The sequence below is a fragment of the Rhipicephalus microplus genome, chromosome 10, assembly GCF_043290135.1.
Source record: "Rhipicephalus microplus isolate Deutch F79 chromosome 10, USDA_Rmic, whole genome shotgun sequence".
Lineage (NCBI taxonomy): Eukaryota > Metazoa > Arthropoda > Arachnida > Ixodida > Ixodidae > Rhipicephalus > Rhipicephalus microplus.
This window is the reverse complement of record NC_134709.1, coordinates 44,492,255-44,514,176: the sequence shown is the minus strand read 5'-3', so window position 1 is coordinate 44,514,176 and position 21,922 is coordinate 44,492,255. Positions and strand designations below refer to the sequence as shown.

At 43.6% G+C, this 21,922-nt stretch overlaps 1 protein-coding gene across 1 annotated transcript; it reads right to left on the bottom strand.

The window, feature by feature from the left end:
* Nucleotides 1-967: 967 nt before the first annotated feature.
* On the bottom strand, nucleotides 968-16,322 carry Ada3 (transcriptional adaptor 3). The gene is made up of 5 exons (XM_037431903.2): nucleotides 15,675-16,322; nucleotides 11,211-11,360; nucleotides 8,448-8,629; nucleotides 4,320-4,599; nucleotides 968-1,885 (listed from the first exon to the last, which is right to left on the bottom strand). Exons 1-5 carry the CDS (start codon nucleotides 16,011-16,013, stop codon nucleotides 1,598-1,600), a joined length of 1,239 nt encoding a protein of 412 aa, XP_037287800.1. The 5' UTR covers nucleotides 16,014-16,322; the 3' UTR covers nucleotides 968-1,597.
* Between the last annotated feature and the right edge of the window lie 5,600 nt (nucleotides 16,323-21,922).

Sequence of the window (21,922 nt, the reverse complement as noted above, 5' to 3'; positions counted from 1 at the left end):
CCTTTTCGCCACTGTTTTTCTGCAAACAGCTGGAATAAGCTGTCCTGCCCAGTGTGAAAGAGTCCTAAATTCTTATGTCTACAGCACAACAAAACCCCATGTCATACTCGCCGAACATTATAGCTCTAACACAATACAAAAGATCTCCACGAAAGTGCTTGCTACACATGCGGTATTGAATGGTGGGTTGCTTCCCCGTTGCCAGCTTTTTCGATCACACATCATGCTGATTTTTGGTTATGAAGTATGCCAGGAAACTCGCACCAGGCTTGGTCAAAGACGTTCAGCACTGCAGCACAGACCCATAAATCATAGTGAAGGAAAAAGCAATCTTCAACCTCGGGGATGAGATCCGGTTCCTGTGGAGGCCCTCCAGGGAGTGTGAAAAGTCCTGTTGACACACGTAACACTGAGTGGAAAATCACGACCACACAAACGAAAAAACAACAACACATAGACAGGACAGGTGCTCGTTTGCAACTGTTTATTTTTTGATAAAACAGGCTAATATAAACCCACTTCTCGTCAATGCACACTTAACGTACTCAAACTGTTGTTTACCTAATCACGCTATAGGACAGATTCATTCTAGATACCATGCTTTAGACTCGTACAGGATGTGTGAAGTTTCGCTAGCACAATTGATACCCCGTTTCTTTATGTAAAAGGCTTCCAAACGAGTCGGAAGCACGGTATCCGGAATGCGTGTGTCCTATAGCGTGATTAGGTAAACGGCAGCTCGTGTACGTTGCGCATGCGTCGAGGAGAACCTGTTTCCTCAATGAATAAACAGCTGCAAGTGAGTGCCCGTCCTGTTTACGCGTTTTCTTCTCTTGTGTGGTCGTGATTTTGGTGCGAAAGTGGCAATTGAATTTAAGCGTTCTATAATGCTACATGGCACAAACTTTTTGAGACCAAATGAGAGTATAGAGTACAAACTAGAAAGAATGACAAATTCAAGTCTGTGTATGGTGATGCTGCCTTTTATGTTTTCCAATAATAACACTGATGAGAAAAAGCTTCACTTGTATCTACCAAGTGCCAATGATCTTTCACATGCAAACAAATTTGTGCGTTTCACAATAGTGTGATGGAATTGAACAGAAAATAAAATGATGACTATGTCTATTCCATGCAAATAAGCTTTCCCACACACTCACACACAGGCACATGAAAACGAGGCATAAAATTGCCTAGTAGCAACTCAAAAGTTACAGAATGTCATGTTTTGATGCCAGCGCCATATTTTGCAGATACACTTGTTCACTGCCTTTCATTCTTGCTGCAGCACAATGTACCACTGGCCATGTGTCTTGAATTGTGACAGTGGGTGAAGCTTGAGGACTTGTCTCCGGTGCACAAGTGGGGGAAACTATCTTTCAATTTGAGATAGCACTCACACCACTCTCTGGTAAAACTTTCAATCTTTCATAGATGCTTTGCTCAACGAAGACATGGCGTCCTCCACTCTTGTACCTTCTTATAACCTCAAGTCTACGAGGCCAATGAAAGATTCTAGGGAGCTAATGAACAGAGGTTGTTCAAATTGCAAGAAACATAGATCGATAATCCGCTGGTACTTCTTTTGGACAGGAGGTTATCGCTGCAAAGATGATGACCGCTGCTTGAGGAGGGCTTGTCGATCGCGCAGCGCCTTTGCAGCCAGGTCACGGTCCTTTTTGGACGGTGTCTTTTTGCGTTGTCGCGCCTGAGCAATCCGTCGCCAGGCTTCGAGAAGCTCGTGATCGGCCACCCGTAAGCGACGGTTCAGTTCCTGCTGGGCGAGGCTCTCACGCGCTCGTCTCAGAAGCGCATTGAGCTGAGCTCCATTTCGGTTGCTGATGCTCCGGAGCTCTGCTTGGCATCTCCGTAGCTCAGCCAAGACCTAAGGTGACGGAAGGCGGTTCCATGCAGAATTAGTGTGAATCACAGATTGCTTTAATGCAACAAGCAAACAAATACACAAAGAGAAAAATAAGCGATAAGGCATAAGTTCAAGGAAAAAGGAAGTTTGAAGAGATGCAAAATCCTTCAACGACGGGTGTCGCTGGATCCAACGTTTTGTCAAGGCAGCAACTAGAAAAAAACTGACTACTTATCAAAACATCGGCACCAGCAACACCCCTTCGCCAGATACTCATCTTAGATTGAGCTATAGTTGTTCACTACAATGTCACAATAGCTTCTGGCTTTTACACAATATTATTGGAAGTCACAAGAAAAAAAGGCAATTTGCTACAAGATCAGTGCTTTCATTTTACCATAGTGGCCAGAAAAACCTGTCAGGACGCTTCTGCATTAAAATAGAAAAATCTGTATTCTGACCCGCATCACTTTCCATCTACCAAGAGAAAGTAACATTGCCAATGCATGCACTGAGCCTTCATTCCCAGGTGAATTCAACAAACTAAGACATGCTCTACTGGCTGAACAGTGCACTTTCTGGGAACTGTCATGTTCAGCATCTGCCTCACTTCCTGGCCGTCATCATATTGGCATTGACAGCAGTAGCTGAATTATTATTTAACAGATAACAACATAGATTGCTGGATGTACAGGATGCACATGCTCTTCCTTAGGCGTGAGCACACTGACTTCTGTCACTAGAAGAAAAGTTAGCACTAAATCTCAGCGATACAGTTACATCCATCTTCCTGAAGGGACAACTGTGCGGAACATGAATTGGCATAACATTAAAGGAAAGACTGTCTACTGTATTGTCTAAAACACATCCTGTTTTTCTCGTTAAGCATTTATTTATATTCCTTATTACCCACAAAATTACTTTTGGCACCTTTCGCGACAAAAAAAAAATTGAGATGCACTTGTTGGCGATCATGTGATGTTTTGCTGGTGTATGCTGTTGTTTCTTTATAAGTGTTGAGTGAAACACACTTTTTATTATAATATTTTCCAACTTAATGCATGGTGATAAGCATTTGTTTATACAGAGCAGAACAGTGGCACCACCTTTGCATCATGTACAATGATCCCATGCTTATGAGCAGCAGCTCGGGGTTTTTAGCTGAGGGTTTAGCAGCACCTGCAACTAGAAGTATAAACAGCAGGTTGTGGTCTCTGCGATTAGCTCTGGCAATGAACTGCAAAAGCTACACTTAAACCTCATTATGTAACAAAATTGCATCGTACACGAAATTAAGTTTTTTATATCCAAAATTCGTTATAAAGGTTTATTTTTAACACAACATTGATTGCAAGACCATTTTTCATTCACTTCTTCATAGCTGATATTTAATTATATCCGGCTTCATTATATCGACATTTGAGTGAATATACATGGGTAAAGCTCACACCACAGCCAGATGTCATGCACAGAAAAGTGCACTGATCACAACCTTTTTTCTCATCCCTTTTTTTTTGCGAAGTGGTTGAAATTAACAATTTTTTTGAAGGTTCGTGCAAGTGTTGTATACTGCCTTCTCGTCCTTGCGTCACTTTGCGCTAAATATTGCCTAATGACAGAACAAATCTTGCAGTGCAATCTAGCTTGCATGCTTGGATAAGCAAGTTTCACGGCATAAGGCAGGGGAGAGAAAAGTGTGCATTTGTAGTTTACGCCACAGAGCCTGCACGAGGAGTGAGAATTAGGAAAACAGGAGCCACAAACACTCGAGCCATGGCATGCTCTGAACTTCTGATATTCAAGTTATGCGTGGAGGCCATCAGGCCAAAATCAAAACAATCAATTCAACATAACACCGGTATGAACGCAACTGACAGTGATCAATGCTCCAAGGTGGGGCATGTCACAGCACATTTGTAGACAGGGAAGAGTGGGACACACAGGTGAGGAGGAAAAAGGGAATTAGCAGGACAGGAGGAAAACGTGCGCCCTGCTTCCCCTGCGGCGACGCATGATGCCATGGCCGTCAGCACCTGGCTCTGAGCGTGCTGGTATGAGGCCACGCGCACTCACAGTTTTCAAAAAGTTCAATAAACTGTTGAAAAAATACACAAAATAGCCTGCTCGTAGGAACAGCCAAGTTTTCAAATAAGTACTTTGGTGATTTCGTAGATTTTCTTTTTCTAATGCTGTTGAGTTTGCTTTGGTCCTGCAAGATGAACGTTAGTGCCGTGACGTGACGGTAAATTTGGAACACATGATTTTCGAAGGAGGCGAGAATGCTGTAGGCCCGTGTGCTCAGATTTGGGTGCACGTTAAAGAACCCCATCGAAATTCCCGGAGCCCTCCACTACAGTGTCTCTCAATATCATATGCTGTTTTTGGGATGTTAAATCCCACATATCAATCAATCAAATTTGGAGACCATGCAAATCAGGTCGTATGTGAAACCAACCTGATCATCCGGGTTGTCGGTCTCCGTGAGAAGGCCGTGCTCGCGAAGCTCTCGGCGCACGCGTCGCTCCAGCTGCTGAGCAAGGCCAGGGCTCGGACCTAGTGGGGGGCCCAGCTGATTGTCCTCCAGAGGAGGACACAAGAGGTTCTCTTCCAGCAGACAAGAGACGAGCCTCTGTGTCAGGCTTCCAAGGGGCTCCCCGGCGCCTCCTCCCTTGCTGTTGTTGGCCCCAGATGACGCATTGTCGCAGTTGAGGCTGCCCCTCGTCTGCTGCGGGGACCTGAGTTGGGCATCCAAAAAAGAACAGACGCGAAACTTCAACCGCCTTCGCCGATCTTGTCACGTGATGATAACGAAGAAAGCAGGATGCAGTCATTAGAGATGAGAAGCGTTTTTGGGTGTACTGCTGTACAATAAGCACAGATGTCAGTCATCGACTGACCTGCTCATCTGTGAAATGCGGCAGCTTTTATATACGCCTTAACGTACATTCCAGCGTTATTCCTGGTGCCCCCGTTAGCTGTCAAATAAATACGGTTCCTAGTGTACTGTGCGTAACTATAACAAAACAGCAAAAGAAATTGGGAAATCTCCAAACAATGTAGCACAGTCTATAATGATTAGTGGTAACAGGATTCAGTGGGTGAAGCCTGATTAGACATTCATTGGCAGATTCGGAGCAATTCTAATAGGACGTTTTCTGCTACATGCGGAGCAAGCCTGTTTTATAGGCAAAGTGAAGCAGCTCCGTCTTCGTTCCAGTGGCAAATCTGGAGCAGCTCCGCCACTAGATCTGCTCCACAAAGCAACATTTGCTACTAAAAAAAAACACGACATATTCAACCAGAAGTCGCAAGCGCCTGAAATGGTGCCAGCTATGGGCATGCCAACAAAGGCCAGTCGCATCAGTTGCGGCTTGCGTCGGAGCTCGCGTTTTGCTAGCATAGCGTCGCTGTGATTAGCTGGCCCGCTCATGCAAGAAGAAAGACGCGTGCATCGGTTCCATTTTGACCCTGAAATTTGCTCCAGAGGGCCCGTGCACGTTCCATAAGTAGATTCCCTTTTGTTCCAGCGCAGAGTTCGTCGGCCACTTCGAATACACCAATGGATAACACAATATAATAAAAGAAATATGTGCGTGTGGCAATATTTATAACCTGGTAGGGATGGTGACTGGTAAGAACAAACCTTTCTATGTACTGGGCTAACTTGTGCCCAGAAAGCTAGGTAACCCAAAGCCCAAGCCTTGTACACTGTAAACGGATAGACGTGATCACAGTCATCGGCGATTTGTAATCTGATCATCTACAGGAGCGTTGTCTTTTATACATGAATGATAAAAAAATCCAGGATTTTCACAACTGTTCCCGCTGGCTCGAGAATGAACTTGGCTGCTCGTGTCATGTGCACAATCATATTCAAGTACACTCAAACCTTATTATAACAAAGTCAGATCTGCCACAAAAATACTTCAATATATTGAAAAATTTGTTATGAGTGTATGTTCTTAACACTGTATCTGCTACAAAGCTATTCTTCACTTCGATATAACTGATAATTCGTTATATCCAGGTTCGTTATATCGAGGTTTCAGTGAAGTCTAAAATGTTCAAGATTTCTCACAAATGCGCTGTGGCCTGTATCGAGCAGGGGTAAAAACTTTCGTGGATGAGACACAAAAAATAAACAAGTATTCGTGGCAATATAAATACTATTGTCTCAGCACGATGCAAGCAGTGTCAATTCCTGATGTTGTCCGAGTATAATTTTGCTGTGAAAGACATGCGACGACCAAATCAGAACTGCGATTACTTGGTCAATAACGCTCGTGTATTTTAGGCAGAAGCACCTTCGCTTTCAATATGCAATGTCCCTTCGGTCGCTTAATGTAAACTTCTTAAATTTTACTTCCATGTGCTAGCTCCACAACCTCCAGAGAGCTGCAGCTGAATCTCAATGAAACAAAAATCACTTAAAGACGCCATACAGCATTTTTTCGGCAGTGCATGAAAATGTAGCTGATCGATAGTCGAGGCTCTGGAGAACACACGAGCCAAACGTATTAACACATCACGTGGCCCGGAGTTAAAATTGATTCTCAAAGTCGACTGGAAATTGCCTCCTCTCCTATCTACAAATGATGCAGTATACCACACTGACTGCACTATTTATGCAAATTTACAGCCATTGGGTGATGTGAGAATCGTGATTTGCATAGTGACTAAGGTCACTGTGAGATGTCGGCACGTGCCCGCATGCAGGCAGTCACATTAAATGTCAGCTACGTAGTCAAAGAAAAAAAGAAGGAAAGAAAAAAAGCTGGTCATGACACGCATAGGCGCAAGTTCTTTACTCATGCCGTCCCTTCCCGATTAACTTATGGTGCGCTCGTTGGGACAAGAGAACAGAAATCAATTACAACATACGACAAATCTCTGTAACTCCGCTTGTACTTGACGGATTCTAAAAACCTTTGTGGCATTCTATTTGTGAGGCAGTGAATTCCACGAAACCATTTGATGGTTATTGAAGAAGTCTTGCAGGGCCCTTCTAAACAGAATAAATGGTTCAATATTTAGCTGCTTTATGCCAATACATCTCGGTGAACAAAACTTAAGTTTACAGCCTGTAAGTTTCTAGTCTTTGGCCATGCTGCCCATAACAATAATGCCTCTTTAAAATGGTGGCAAAGAGCAAGACGAAGTGTTTGTTAGACGGAAGGTGTGTTATAAATGTAACCTTTTATTACGCGAGCTGGAGGCCAGGGAGATGTGAAACTGAAGCCACAGTAATAGATGGAAGCAAATTCGTTGGCTATTTATAGGCAATGCACAATCAGGTACAATCGGCAGTGATGGCACTCACTGAGAAAGTACACCAACAATTAGTATGGCACACAATCTTATTAAACAAAAATTTGTCACTGGACAACTTGTGACAACAGCCCCGAAACTTAGGACAGATGTACGTGCATCTCAATTATTCACTCGTTCAATCTGAAAGTGCCTATTAGCAGCTCCAGACCTTGCCAAAAGTGAACTTTTATTGCACAAAGAGCGAAAAAAGCTTTTAACTCTGTAATAAGAACTTTACAACAGCATTTAGATAGTGAAAAGCAGGGCCCGGGCATAACAAGCAAGAAAAAAAAAGAAATCATATAAAGCTGTTTATACGTTCTAATCCGACAAATACCGTATTTACTCGCATAATCGGCGCACTCGCATAACAGGCGCACCCCTAGTTTGGTCGCGGAAAATTAGATTTTTTTTAATTCCGCGCATAATAGGCGCACCCCGAACTTGGCAGTGATCAGAAACGATTCTACCCCCCAGCGGTAAAGTTGGAACACGGTCCCCGTACCCTGAAGAAAAAAAGAAGGCAAATCAACGAGCAAATAAAAAAAAATTCGAAGTGCAAAGACCTAACCAACGTGTTTGTCGAAATAAAACTTGAAAAAAAAAAAAAAGCGTCCATGAGCGAAAAAAAAAAAAAAAAACGGCTGTTCCATCAATTACTAATACCTCTCAAATCGCCGCGCTTTTTGGAGGTCACGTGTACAACGCCGGAGGCTCGATCGCCATCACCACTATCAGAGAAAAAGAAAGAAACGCCATTTTGCAAGCGGTGTGCGTATGTTGTGGTCGTGTATTGAACTTTGGTTCCACCATGGGGAAGTACGCGAGCTACACGGCTGGGTTTAAACTGAAGGCAGTGCAGTACGAGCTGGAGCAGCTACGACTATTGTGTAAATAAATTTTACGTGTGTGTGTGCAGTTGATGGCTCTTGCTTGTTCAATAAAAGGTACGTAGGTATATTTGTTTTATGCTGAATTAATTGGTAAACGATAAAGTCGCCTTTTACTTGACAAGTGTGCAGATTTAAAGCGCGAGAACCGAGTTGAAAAAATTTTCACAAATTTTACCCCGCATAATTGGCGCACCCCTAACTTCGAGCCGGATTTTCTGAAAAAAAAAAGTGCGCCTATTATGCGAGTAAATACGGTATATGTTTGTAACATATTTGGCCTGTGGTGAGATTGTTTTCCTGTGAGATAAAAGATTATAACAAGGCTTAGTTGCTAGTTCTCGCAACAGTGCAGGGGTTTAGAAATAAGGCTGAAAGAGCACCTTGCTCCCTGGGCTCCACCACCAGCAGCTCGAGCTCCCTGGGTTTGCTCCTCCTGAAGGTCCTCTTGTGCCCAACGCTGGGCGTAGTGGCGGCCTAGAGGCGGCACCCGCTGGTACTCCGAGGCCTCTTCCTCACGGGCACGCATCAGCTCTTCCAGGGCACGCACATCGTCGGCCGTAACCTGTCGAGTGGCCAGACATCAGAGAAAACCCCACGACAGTGGAACCCACATTGCACAAGCTAACTGGCTTTCCGTACCAAACGGTCCAAAACAGAATATGGGCAAGGGTCGACACACAGGCCTGCAGTAGAATCAGAAGTCGGACTAGTGGGAACACCAAAAAACTTACTGCTTGGCGAAAAGATGATGACACGGAAACAGGAAGCATGAGAGGGTATGTATTCTTTTGTTATTCTGTCTTCGCCTTTTCACACTATGTTAAACATGTTATAGGCATGCAAAGTGTCCTGCATTAAAGGTAGGCTTGCGCAAATATTCAAATGCTTCAATTGTTTGAATAAATATCAGAGTATTTGAATTTAGATTATTGAATATTTAAAAGTATTCAATATGAACAAGTAAATGTACTATTCGCGTCAAGTGAAACCTTCATGATGGTATAGTAGGCGCCGTCCACTTATCACCATGAACAGGCACGCATATATGCGCAAGGCTGCCATACAGAATGTGCGCACCTGTCGATGGTGATAACTGGACATTACGATGCACAATATACCACCGTGAAGCCTTGCGGTTTTTAGGGTTTTATTTGATGAGCATAACGCATTACTCCGCGTGTAATCTTCGTAAAGGTGGTTTCTTTGCAGTGAATTGATGCTAAGCCCTGAAAACACCTATTCAAATACATATAACTTTTTGTGAAGGTGGTTTCACTGCGGTGAAGGTGTGCTCAGCTGCAAAAACAACTATCATTTGGAAATCTGCACTGCCGCAAAGCCCCATTTAATGAACATGTCACCCTCGCATTGATTGATCATGTTTTTTAGACTAAACAGCTTATTATACCAGCTTGTATGCCCTCAGAATAGTAAATATTAAAATAACATATTTTACAGGTTATCACTTGCATTCTACCAAAAGTCAAATCCTGTTACTATTCAAAGTTGTTTCCATTTCCTTTGAACCAAAAGAAAATGGCATTTGCACAGGCCTTGTCTCAATATTAAAAAAAAAAAAGAGGTATTGTGCAGCTTAGTTAGGTCATAACAAATATACCTATTCTTTGTAATATCAGTTATATATACTATTTGAATTCGATTTTAAATTATTTGACCAAAGTCACTATTCTCTTCAAACCTGAAATTCTCTATTCACGCAGGCCTAATAGAATGTGTTGAGACACCAAATTATGAGGCGATAAAAAGCCTGCTGTAGGTTTCCTCCATATGCAAAGGCACTCTGCATGAAGTGTTTCACACAGAAAATCTTTAAAGTATATTTTAAATCGCTGCCAAAGTGTGCCTAAATGCTCCTCACAATCGACTCGCATCGCTAGTGTGACGGACACTACATCACTGAGTAGTTGTAAATTTTCAGTAATGGTGTAAATTCAGATATGCCGCCTTTCTAAACGCCTTTTTTTAATGACACTCACAAGTTGAAAACAACGCCACATGCCTATAATGAAGAGGTTGTACAAGGCTTCACAGGATGCCAGTGCCACCATCTAGTAAACCAGTTTTCTGCAAACACCTCTCTGCATATGCTGTGCTATATTACAGTTGAATTCTTTATCATAGAATTTCAGCGAGCGTCAAAAGCATCTAGATGGCTGCTTGGACTCGTGTGAGAGAGAATATGAAGCAGGGCTGTGAGCATCGCAGCTTTGTGGGACCACGTTGTAACACTTTCCATGGTCAGACACAACTTGAGAAGTCCGAAAGGGCCTTGCCCAGTGAGCTAAAGTGGGTTGCCAGACCCACAACCAGTAGTACTTTGTGCTTGCAGCGATGGCTGCAGCCATTTTATATTCACGTCTACTCACTCACCCTAATAGCATACTCCCCTCAGCCAGGTCTCCAGCTAAGCGAAGCACCAGTCATCTCATGCATTCACCTCTGAGCACTTGGTAAATACACACTGGTACAACCTTCACTATACTAGGCGACAAATTTTCTCGAAAGCACTGTGGAAGCTACAGAATCAAAGCGCATTCCTGCTACTGCGCCAAAAAATAGTACTTAAGTTTACTTTCTTTTCTCGTTTGCCTTGCTGAAATGCATGTTGCGATATTTATTACGAGACTCAAACAGTTGTGGGAAGCCGTAGCTAAAATACAGTCATTGTCCACTTTGAAAGAATGCCGTCCTTTTCATTTCTTAAACAGCACCGCCTTTTCAGCACGCTTGCTTTTCAAAGTGAACATGACGTCCATAATGTAGTGAGCCAGTGTGCAGCTGCAAATGCACTGTTTAGTTAAGTAAAAAAGATATCCTCATAATATGACATTAAAATGTATACTGAACAATCCAAACACTTTCCCCATTGACATTTTTTGCGTATAAAAATTTTCTAAATGCATAAATGATGCAAGCGAGCAAAAACAAAATCATCCACAAGCTGCCAAACGACTTGCAGAGTAACCCGAGTGTTAGCCTTCACTCCAATGTCAAAATAAGTTGCCTCTGAGTATAGTGAAGTGCAACTCTGCTGTCAACCTGTCAACTGTATACGAGAGCACTAAATGTCCCAAAAAACTGTCTCCTATGATAATAAACACGCAATACAAAAACAAGCTTACATGGCCACAGTAAGGTTCCAGCGAAGCCCAAAAACGGTTCGGTGCATCATTACGAGCAACTGAGGGTCCTTCTTCAGTGGTGACACCCGTGGCCAACGTGGATGAGCTCGACGCCACTTGCTTGCGTGGTGGTCGTCCACCAGTGAAAACCTGTAGCATGATAGAAAATGCAGTCAACATTTGCAGCAGCAGTCACGTACAGCATCAATGAAAAAAGACTGGCACAAATGACCGGTTACCAGTGCAGCAGGGTTATGAAACACAGTGCTGATTTTTTCCAGAGAGCGCGCCGATATCGAGAGTGTGAAGCACATTTCATTTTCTAGTTCAGGGATGGCCAGTGGAGAGCACTCTAACAAGCAGCTTTCAGATAGGCCAACTGGAAGATGGCAGGGGGCAAAATTATTAACGGGTCCACCTAGCTGTCCACTTCAGCTAAGCACTTGAAAAAGGGGCGAGTCATAAAGTCGTAGGCACTCTTGACCACATTGATTCATCGCACCCGCCAGCACATTCCCAGAGTAAACAGAAAGAAAGCAGATGAAATGTAGAGTAACAGGACATTTAAAGAAACTTTACAAGCCTGCACTCTCGCATGAACGTATTCAGATGCTTCAAAACAATGCGTGCAAAAGCAGATCTCTGGGTGCAGCATTCATTGCCGTGAAATGCATGCCGTCTTTCCCATTTGTGTCGAGAGTTGTGAAAGCTTCGTAGCGTCAAAATTAGGAAGCGTGGAAACTTGGGCAAGTTGGTAGGACATAACTGAATGTAGAAACAGCGCAACCTAGAAGTAGTTACTTTGTAACTTTGGAAGCGCTCTATCTGTCCTTGTTTTTTCGCTTCCATAGTTATGAAGTAACTACTTCTAGGTTGCACTGTTCCTACATTCAGTCAAAATTACGTTGCAAAAGAAATTGTAGGAACAGGGGGCGCACCGTTCGCCGAGCTCCAGCCAATCAGCGAAGGCCAAGGTGGACCGAGGTGAATTGAGAATCGCGCCCCTGCTTTTGACGTGCCCGCCAGCCATCACTGCTTTGGAAAATGAAATGTGCATGGCAATCTCACTATAGGCATGCTTGTGAACACTGCCGTGTGTAGCAATTTTGTGGCTTGAACCATAGTTCGCTTGTGCTAATCTTTTTCCATTGATACTGTACATCAAGTTCCAACATGTTAGCTGCATTCAATATTTATCTAAAAATGAAGCACAAAATTAGCTCAAGCAATCCAGAAAAATCTAATTAGAATAAATTCAGGAGAAAATGAATGCCAATTTGCACAATTTTTGTTTTTGCTACTGCTCAGGTGAAGACAAATCCTGTAGTTGAACCATTTGCCTTGGCTACATTCCTAGTTTAACAATTTTTTAATGTTTATTGCAATGAAGCAGTGGTTATGGCACTCAGCTGCTGACTTAGAGGTTATGGGCTCAGGGCTGCGGCGGTCGCAATTTGGTGAAGGTGAAATGCTAAGATCCTATATACCACGTGATTCAAGTGCATGACAATATACATCATCAAATGGTCCCCATTCCGATGTCCTCCACTACGGCGTCTCTCATAATCGTATAGCACATTTTTCACTTGCTGTTATGTAGTGCAAGATTAATCTGCAGCAGTCAAGCCGTCATGTGGTAATAATAACAAGCAGAAAAAAAACCCAATGCACCAGAAAACGCTCACATAAACGAATACTCTTAAATAATCAGATTGTTTAGCATATTGACATCTGTTTTCATTTCTCCATCATGATGGCCGGACATTTGTCCAGGATACTGGTTGCATGAAGGTGCATCTTGACTGCATTCGCAGGCATCATCTACAGGTTCATTCAATTCACTTGCACAATTCTCAACTTGTGCATGATGGTTGGTGCAGAAGTTCAGAAATTTCGCAGCACTGGTCCAGTGGTACAGGTACAAAGCACTAAAAATGAAAGGTGAAGTGTGAACAAGGTGCAGGTCTTGCCCACTTAGTGCGCTTCATCCGCTTAAAGCTCCCGAGGCCACGAATTGCATGTACGATCGATTGCCAACACATACACACACCTTTAATCGCAAAGACACAGCCAATGCAGGTAAGCAAACTTCATCGGCACCTATGCCCATGTGCTGTGCTGCTTCTTCAAACCCGCACCCTGACAAGAAGCTGAAGAAGTCACAAGAAAATTGCAAACCAGCTGCCACTGGAAGGTTACATCAAGCTCCTTCTGCTAGAGCAGTGTAGTTCAGCGGTTGTGGACAGTTCACCACTGAAACTAATGGCAGTGTGCAGCTTGTACACAGTATCAGGTGGTGCCTGTAGAGCTCAGGCATTGCGCAGCTCGAGTTCAGCAGAGCAGGCCATATGCTTTGTACCCTTAACATGCTTTGGCCCTGCCACAAAAATACCGAATTTCTCACCTTCCAGACAGTGCCTATGTTCATGTGCTGCATCACAGCTGCACTGCTGTCATCACAGCGGTGTGCGCAGAGAAATTGGGAATTATCTCTGCTCGTTTCTTGTATATTTTGGAACAAGCTACAAGGTTCAGAGCAGGGGATTATCCAGCATTCTGGTTTTTAAACATGTGCTACAAATTGAAGAGTGCAGAGGTGGCCGTATAAAAGATTGTGCCAGGAAGCACCATTGCTACACTGCTCAAAACAAATGCAAGGGTGCAAATGATTTGAACAGATTTAATAGGTATAGATGTCTTTCGGAAATAATTTAGCGAGATGTTGAGCCACTCCTAGACTGGTGTAAGAGTATTTGCGATGGCTACAGTAAGATTGCACATGACACGACCGACCATCAGGGTAACCAAATGACACTGCAAAGCAACCGACATCAATGTTTCATCATTAGTTCATGCATTACGTTCGAAATTAAGGCTAATGTGAGAATCAAAACTAAAGCTATCATTTGAGGCTTCAGGTTTACAGGCACTTGAGATAAAAATCTTGTGAAAAAGACTGGGATTCCCTATATTTATCACGCATTTTTGTACACAAGATGCAAGCCCCGAAGTGGCCACAATAAAAAATATAGATTGTTCTTGTGAAGGTCTTGGTGTACTTCTAAATTCTGAGCTTAATGTAGCTTCACTACTGTGGAATCTGAGGAAGTGAGCAGCACGGGAAACCGCGCGATTCTCTTGGCACTTGCGATCGTGCACTTGTTGGTAGCGATCGTGCACTTGCCGAAGCAATGGCGTCCTTCCTTGCACAGTGCTGTTACCAGCCGCACATTCCAGAAGCATTTCTTGCAATTTTAGGTAAGCTACTGTGATTAATTTATAGGGGCGGAACCCCTCATAGAGTGGCTTGTGCATTCCATTGTCATAGTATGTAGCCTGTGGCACGTACCCGCATACCAGTGGCACATATTCGCCCTCGGGCACATATCCGCATGTTACCAAAAACATAGCACGGCATCGTTATCATGCTCTCGGTGTTAAAGCGCTGGCAGCAGAAATGTGTAACATACTCTTGTTTAGTCCTTGAATTGTCTGCTCAATGGCGATACTTGTATACGATGAATATATGATAAAAAGAAGCGAGATGGCAGTACTTGGAGTGTTTACTAGATGGACGGAGGGACGGCCAGATAGACACACGGACGGACGCACTAACAGACTCATGAACGGGCATATGTACGGATGGACGGGCGTGCACGTACGGACGGACGCTTCGCCCCATTCATCATCATTCATTCCGTGGATATGCTGCAAATTTTTTGTTATATCTTTATTTTATATATTTCTAGGTGTTAATTTATTTGACACTCGTTTTGAGCCTTGTTTTAGGCCAGTGATGTTCTGGGCAGGGAATTTTCAACCAAAATTTTGGATGAAGGAGAAAAGGGGAATCTGCGACATGGCAGGGAATTTTAAAAAATGATTAAATTCACCCATGAGGACCAATTTATTGCGTTCAGTGTGCGCCTTCAGGTTCTGCAATCGGTTTTGACACATGCAGCATGCAAGCTCTTGAGATATGTAATATTTATGTTAAGCATATAGTTCACTGCTGGTGTGGACTGGAAGCCCACTTTTGGCGATGTAATTACAGCACACGAGTTAAGAAAATCACGCTTTTGTTGTGCAGGAGCACAGGCGCTAATAGTCGCAAACACACATGTCCCATACATGCATTGACGTGCGTGTGTGTGAAGGGGCGCGCATGCATGTTACAACTAATGTGCAGGGAAATATGCTGAAAATTCTGTCAGCGTTTGCAGAGTAAAATGCCGATAATAGCGAATTTTCATGTCTTGAAATGAAATTCTTCGGCATAGTACGGTTAGGCATGTACTGACAACCGAGTCACCACGCGACATGACACGGTGGACGACACGCCGGACTACAATGCTACGCACTTCAAAACGCACCATACTCAAAGCGCGCATTTGGAAACGCCGTCAGAGAGCTTGCCGGAACTGAGCCGTTCCTATATTTCCATGAAAAGTGAACAATGCTTACTTTTCCACCATCCCTGAATTTTTTTGAAGGCTTGCCATCCGGTGAAACGCGGCTACGTTTGCCTGGCGCCGAAGGTGTGCCGCTGCCACCAACGGGAATCTTTTTCTCCTGCCACGACAGCAACAGCTGAGTCTCGTGCGCCAAGCGCCTTCGTCTCTCGCACACCGACACCAGTAGCGTCTCGAGCTCCAGCTGCAGCGGCTCCAAGTCCTCGAGAGAGACCGTAGCGTCGCCCTGCGCGATCGTCGTGTAGCGCGGGCATTCCTGCACGTGATCCACAGGACTCACGTCCGGAAACTGCAACGGACACTCCTCAGAACCTTTGCCTTTGCCCTTCATGAGCGCACTTCACACCCTCACGGTACTGTCACAGTGGCTTTCAGGATAGAACGCGGAAGCAGCAAAGCTCGTTTCACGGCGTCCCCTCCACACACCACGTTTGAAGGAAAAAAAAAAAAAAAAAACCGCTGCGACACCGCATTCACTTGGCTTGCGGGCACCCCTCCAAGTCGAGCGCTTTGCAGACGGTAGCGAGGTTCGCGCAAGTTAGCGGCACAGAACCTCCCGACGATAAGAGTTACGGCGAAGTAGCGTCATGTCTCACCCGTCAACCGTATAATATAAAACGCATCACACGCTGATCAGCTCAAGAACGACTAACGGCTGCCATTTTGACAAACAAATGGAGGTACTGTCTGCTCAAGTAAACGTTTCTTGAAGTAAAAATGTAGGCAGCGCCCTCTGTGACAATCAGCACAACAATGCCTTTTTTTTGTTGAGCCAGCACAATAACGTCACTGAGGCTAATAGAGTGAGCCAACACCTCCCAAGTTTTTAGCCGTGTGTTCCAGGAACAGACTGGTGGGGTAGGGGGACATCTTTAGCAGAAACTTGGCTTTTGAAGTAACGTAACAACGTCTGAAACATATTAGGTCTTTCAAATAGAAAGAGGCGACCGTTTACCATTTTTTTTTTTTTTTTCCTTGTTTCGTATCACGCCCCACTGCCCTTTTCGCGTTCTCGACGGGGCCACATTTCCTTCAGAACAAGTTGTCTTTCAAAACGAGCTTCCAACTAAAGCGAAGAAACTTTTAAAGTAGAGGCAGCAGATTCTTCGAATGATGATCTCAAGGGCTGTAGTCAGCTCCATAGGCACGAAAGAGTCAAGATTGCTCCTGGGATGCCTTTCTGAACTGCAGTGTACCAGTACTTTGTCTTAAGCACAGAGACTAGCTTATGTTTTCTAGGCACTATACCACAAAACAAAATGTTCTGCCAAGTACCACTGCAATATTCGAGGCAAGATGGAAAACAGGGGATCAACAAACGATAAGCACACATCATGCAAGAGAAGTGAAGATGCTTGTTTACTTGCAAAAGGATGCTTCTGCACACTTCGACAATGCCTTCAGCCTCACCTAATACAGAATGCACTAAAATACCCTTGCAGCAGTTAATAACGCACAGACCCATCACGATAAAATTATAAAGGAAGCCCACGACCTGCTAGAACAGACCTACCTTGCAAAGGTGGCACGTTATAAGAAAGTCCTTGTGCTATGTGTGTACGCATGCACAAGGTAGTTTTTTTTATTAAACTTACAAGCAGTGTGATTCAATTAAAAACCCCGTTTTTGACAGATAGCCATGCCAGTGGTCATCAATTTTTACCAATTCTTATAGCAACAAATTTCAAATTGAACAAACCTCTGCAAGCAAGGGTTACTGCAAAGTAAACTTCTCATTTTGCGTTCGTCACGCATGCATACTATAATCACGCTGGTACCAGAGCTGTCCCATGAACGCAACTGAATAGTGTGCCTTCAGCACACAATATGGGTTATGAGGTTCTCCTGCTTGCCAAGAGAAGTGCACAATTAGACGAGTCACTGTCATTCTATCATTCAATCACCTCTAAATACTTTGTCTTCTCACCACTTGACTCACCTAGAAAAATAAGAGTACGTATTAGAACCAGCTTTTGCGATCCTAGTCAGAAGCTAACAGCATCTATTTTTCTTTCCTTAGAGGCTTTCTTTTGGGGCTACAATAATGGGAATGTTTGCTCTGCTGTCTAGAAACTTCTCAGAGCCCAACTGCTCTGATAACTTGCTGCTTTTAATAATGAATTATTGATTCTTTTGTTATTATTGCTATCATGTATACCTTACCATATCAATAGCACTTATTCTGTATCAGTACAAAAACTTTCTCTTTACTACATGCATTTTGTGGCCCATCCCAAAGGGGGGGCATGGGCCACAGATGAAGCAAGTTTTCGATTAGTGGCCTTATCCGAGGACAATCATTCTTGAAGGTCTCGCTCTCAGTGCAAGCTAATTAAGGAAAGGGGGGCAAGTAGGCACTTAAACGAGTGAACATGCAAAAGTATGTAAGCATCATGCAAATCAGTCACTCATTAAACATATGAAATATGTCATGCAAAAAAGGGGCATAGGCATCTTTTTTTTGGGGGGGGGGGGGGGAAGGGTTCAATTATAGTTTACGTATATATTCATGTGCACGTTTGTATGCGTCCGTGTATATATAACAAAAATTGAAAAATTTCGAGGTGGTTTGAATCCCCGCCCTCTTGTGCGCACCTCTGATGGAAAGCCGTCACTGTTGTTGAAAGTGACTGGTTTCGAAACACAGCCCCAGGCAGACTGGCATGCTCGTTTGAGACGTCACATAGCCACATGTACACTCTCAATGACAAGTTCAAATTTTGAACAGCAAAAGTCCTGAACGTTCTGAATGGTTCACATTAAAATTTCCTTGCCTAGTTATTTCTCACTGCTTGAAAAATTGGGGCTTTGCATTGCAACCCTCCGTGCCCACCCTTGTGAAAAGCACAATTCCGTGCCCACTCTTGTGAACAGCAGCTTTGTTTTCATAGTGGTAGTGATAAGATAAAGTGATCTGGTTTAATGTGGAACTAGATACATGCAACACCCGATGTCAAGTGTGTAACAATTATGCTGCGAATGGTTTTCAAGGAAATGCATACTTTTTGCTACACATGTACTCCTGCATCAGTGAAAAATTTGTTGTACAATACACGTGTTACCAGATGCAGATTTTTAGAATGAAAAGTGAAGTAGGAGAATTGCAAGTTCAACTTACCCTAGGCATTTAAGAAAACAAAAATAATTTTTATCTAAAACATGAGAGATAATTTGTGTCCACTTATGTTCATGCAATCTTGAAACAGCAACTTCAAACGCACAAGATGTTCTGAGCGTGCTCCTTGAATGGGACCATGCAACAAGCGAACAATAGACACAATAACAGTAAAAGCAACTCATTTATTGGGGTTCTGAAACCACGTGACACCATATTGAATTGCACTGAATATATATCGCAGACGCACCTCACAAGAGAGGCAATCATGGCATAGCCATTAAAGTCCACGTTCATGCAAACTCGTGCAAGCAAAGCACCAGCAAATGTGACAGTCCACAGGCCAATGCTAAAGGCCCGTGCCTTTCAAAGGCGGCTGGTCAAACAGCAACACGCTGTCGCACGGACATTACTAATGACTTACTCTAAACGACACATCCTCAATGAGGCACCAACCATCTACACTCCTCTATGAAATAACCAAGGCACACAATTAAGAAGATAAAAATGGAGCCGACCATAACACTTATCAGCCGCCGATTCAAACAGAGGCACAGACAGCAATTTTTTAGGATCACCTAAAAGTTTATTAATAATCCTAGAACAGACACACAAATGCTTGGGCATACCACAACCTTTAACACTCTGTTGAGCATGCCTTCATATCTACATGCAGCTTAATAAGTAATTTTGGCTAGCCACTAATATTCTTCTTGTAGAAAGAGAAGACATACCATCACGAGAGAAATTATAAACAGTTAAGACACATGTACAATGTTACTCTTTCCATCAAAGCAACAACACACGCGAGCGATATTGCACACACCTCTCATACGCCGGCTTTGTTTTTCAAGTGCTGAAAACAGTTTATACATAAGCTCCAAGTAGAATAAGCGCAAACTGGCGGGGTTCCGTTTAAACTTCGCATAAAAGTCATCATTAAATTACACAGCATGCAACTGACATAGATACTACAGACAAGCAGCTCGTATTCATTCCCATGACAGTGACACGTGTCTAGAGTAAACTGAATTTGTACAGTAACCTTAACATTCAGGTTGTTCCAGTGGCTTCCCAGCAGTGATTCATGTGTGTGGAACAGCACACATGAATCAGACACACACACACCAGAAATCAGCTGAATAACGCAAAGGGCAACTCATTGCAACCATAGGCACCCGTGAACCACAGCTGTCTCTATGCCGTTGTTCACAAAGTTCGGCCTAAGTAAGTTCTGTGTTAGCGCGCTAGACACATTATCAACCGAAGGTTAAAGGCAATGCACTCCTAGTAATATTGGTCATTTACTTTACGTGCCAGGACCCATACAAACGTGAAATGACGCCGGCATCGAGGCCACAGATGTAAAGAGTTACTTGTTGTAAAAGAGCTTTTGCAATTGTAAAAGCAGAGAGAAAATCAAGCAGCTGCTTCCAACGAGCAAATGCACCACCTTGATGCCGATCACAAAGACTGGCAAGTTCGATCTTCCTCGTTACCTTTTCAGCAGTAGTACCTTGACATGTCGAGTACAAACCACAACGCTGTATGGTACATCAAGCAAATGTCAGGTTCTGTACAGTGTGAACCGGTTATAATGCAAGTCGCCAGAATTGTGAAACTGCACTGTAGCAAAAGCACGCATGCACAATACCTGTACAAATACAAAATACATCAGTCCAAGCGACCAGGATAACCATGGTGTCATAATGTCTAAACGAGATGTTTATCTATCCCTTGCACTATGCGCCACAGCAACTCTGGCTGCCTAATGTGCCTAAAAGGTCTTTCAGCAACTATCACTGATTCTCTGCCATCATTTGGCAGCACTGAATGGTGCATGCTTTTAGCTTTATGGGAGAAAAAATAGTATAAAAATGCTCCCTCAGTCCTTCTTGCAGGCAGTTACGATACAATCAAGCGGAACTGCACTAAGAAAATTGCTACATGCTCAAAACCAAAAGCAAACCAAAATTATGGCCGACTCTGTGCAGAAAGAAATGAAGATCTTTTTAAAAACAACCACTCAAGCGAGCAAGGTGAAATCGACGTGGAGACAATGACACGACTGTCACTAATATTCTACCAGGCCAGCTTTCGTGCCGTACAATCTAGTCTACCACAAATCACTGAGCAATGACAGCCTGGAAAGCTTTTGTAAGGGCACATCACTTCATACCATAGTCAACATGTTCAAAGACTGCAAATAGATGCACAGCACCTAATTTTTGTGGCAGTTGCTACTTGTAAACAAAGTATGTGATGAAGCAACTTGACACACAGCACGTCAGACACCGATCCCTCCTTTCTGTTACAATTATTACACCTGAAGCCGTTACCGAAGCGAACAGTACAGCCTAAAGCTGCATGCATTAGAATCAATATCGGCAACACCAACACCTTAAAAATGTGCCAAGCTTTAAGAGAGTACAACTGGTAAACTCAGCAGACAATCGCATAAACAAGTAGTTAGTACCACGCAGCAAAAGGCATAACAGACTGCTTGATACTGAGCGATCTATTACAGCACATGCTCATGGTTGTTGAAGTGTAGCAAGAGTGAGTGTAGTGGTCATGGTCCAGTTAACTGATGGAGGCATAAGCCTCCAAGACAAACAGCGTCTGTCTGTGCTTATCTCGCAGTGGAGAACATAAGAAGCTCGTGTCACTGCGTCTGGGCCAGGAAAGCTGAGTCGACAGAGCCCCGTCATGTGCCACAAGAGAGTTGAAGAGTTAACGAAGAGGACTACAATGCTGATTTGGCAGCAGTGGATCCTCCCTCTCTCTTTGTTTCCAAAAGCTTTGTAGCAAGCAACGCTCAGGATAAAATCAGAATACCACACACTCTGCAAAAGAAGAAAGTGGCACAGACGACAAGCTCTCCAAGCTTCGCAACAGTTCATAGGAACGACCAGGCTTCTGAAAAGTGGCATGCAAAACTTTTCCCGCAATAGTGGGCTATGGAAAAGTGTCGCAAACGTAGCTGTTTCGATTCCACTCGAGGATCAGATGCAAAGTCGTTTCGCAGCACTTCTCAGAAAGCTTCTCACTGCACGGCTGACTTCACGAAATTCCAGAGGCTCGACGAAAGCGAAACCGAATGCAGGTGACGAACTGGAAGCCAC

Coding starts and splice junctions, on each gene's coding strand:
- Ada3 (XM_037431903.2), bottom strand. CDS start 16,013: ATGAAGGGCAAAGGCAAAGGTTCTGAGGAGTGTCCGTTGCAGTTTCCG. Junction 4,600..8,447: donor GGTGGAGCCCAGGGAGCAAG/GTGCTCTTTCAG, acceptor TGCCCAACTCAG/GTCCCCGCAGCAGACGAGGG. Junction 1,886..4,319: donor CCGACAACCCGGATGATCAG/GTTGGTTTCACA, acceptor CCGTCACCTTAG/GTCTTGGCTGAGCTACGGAG.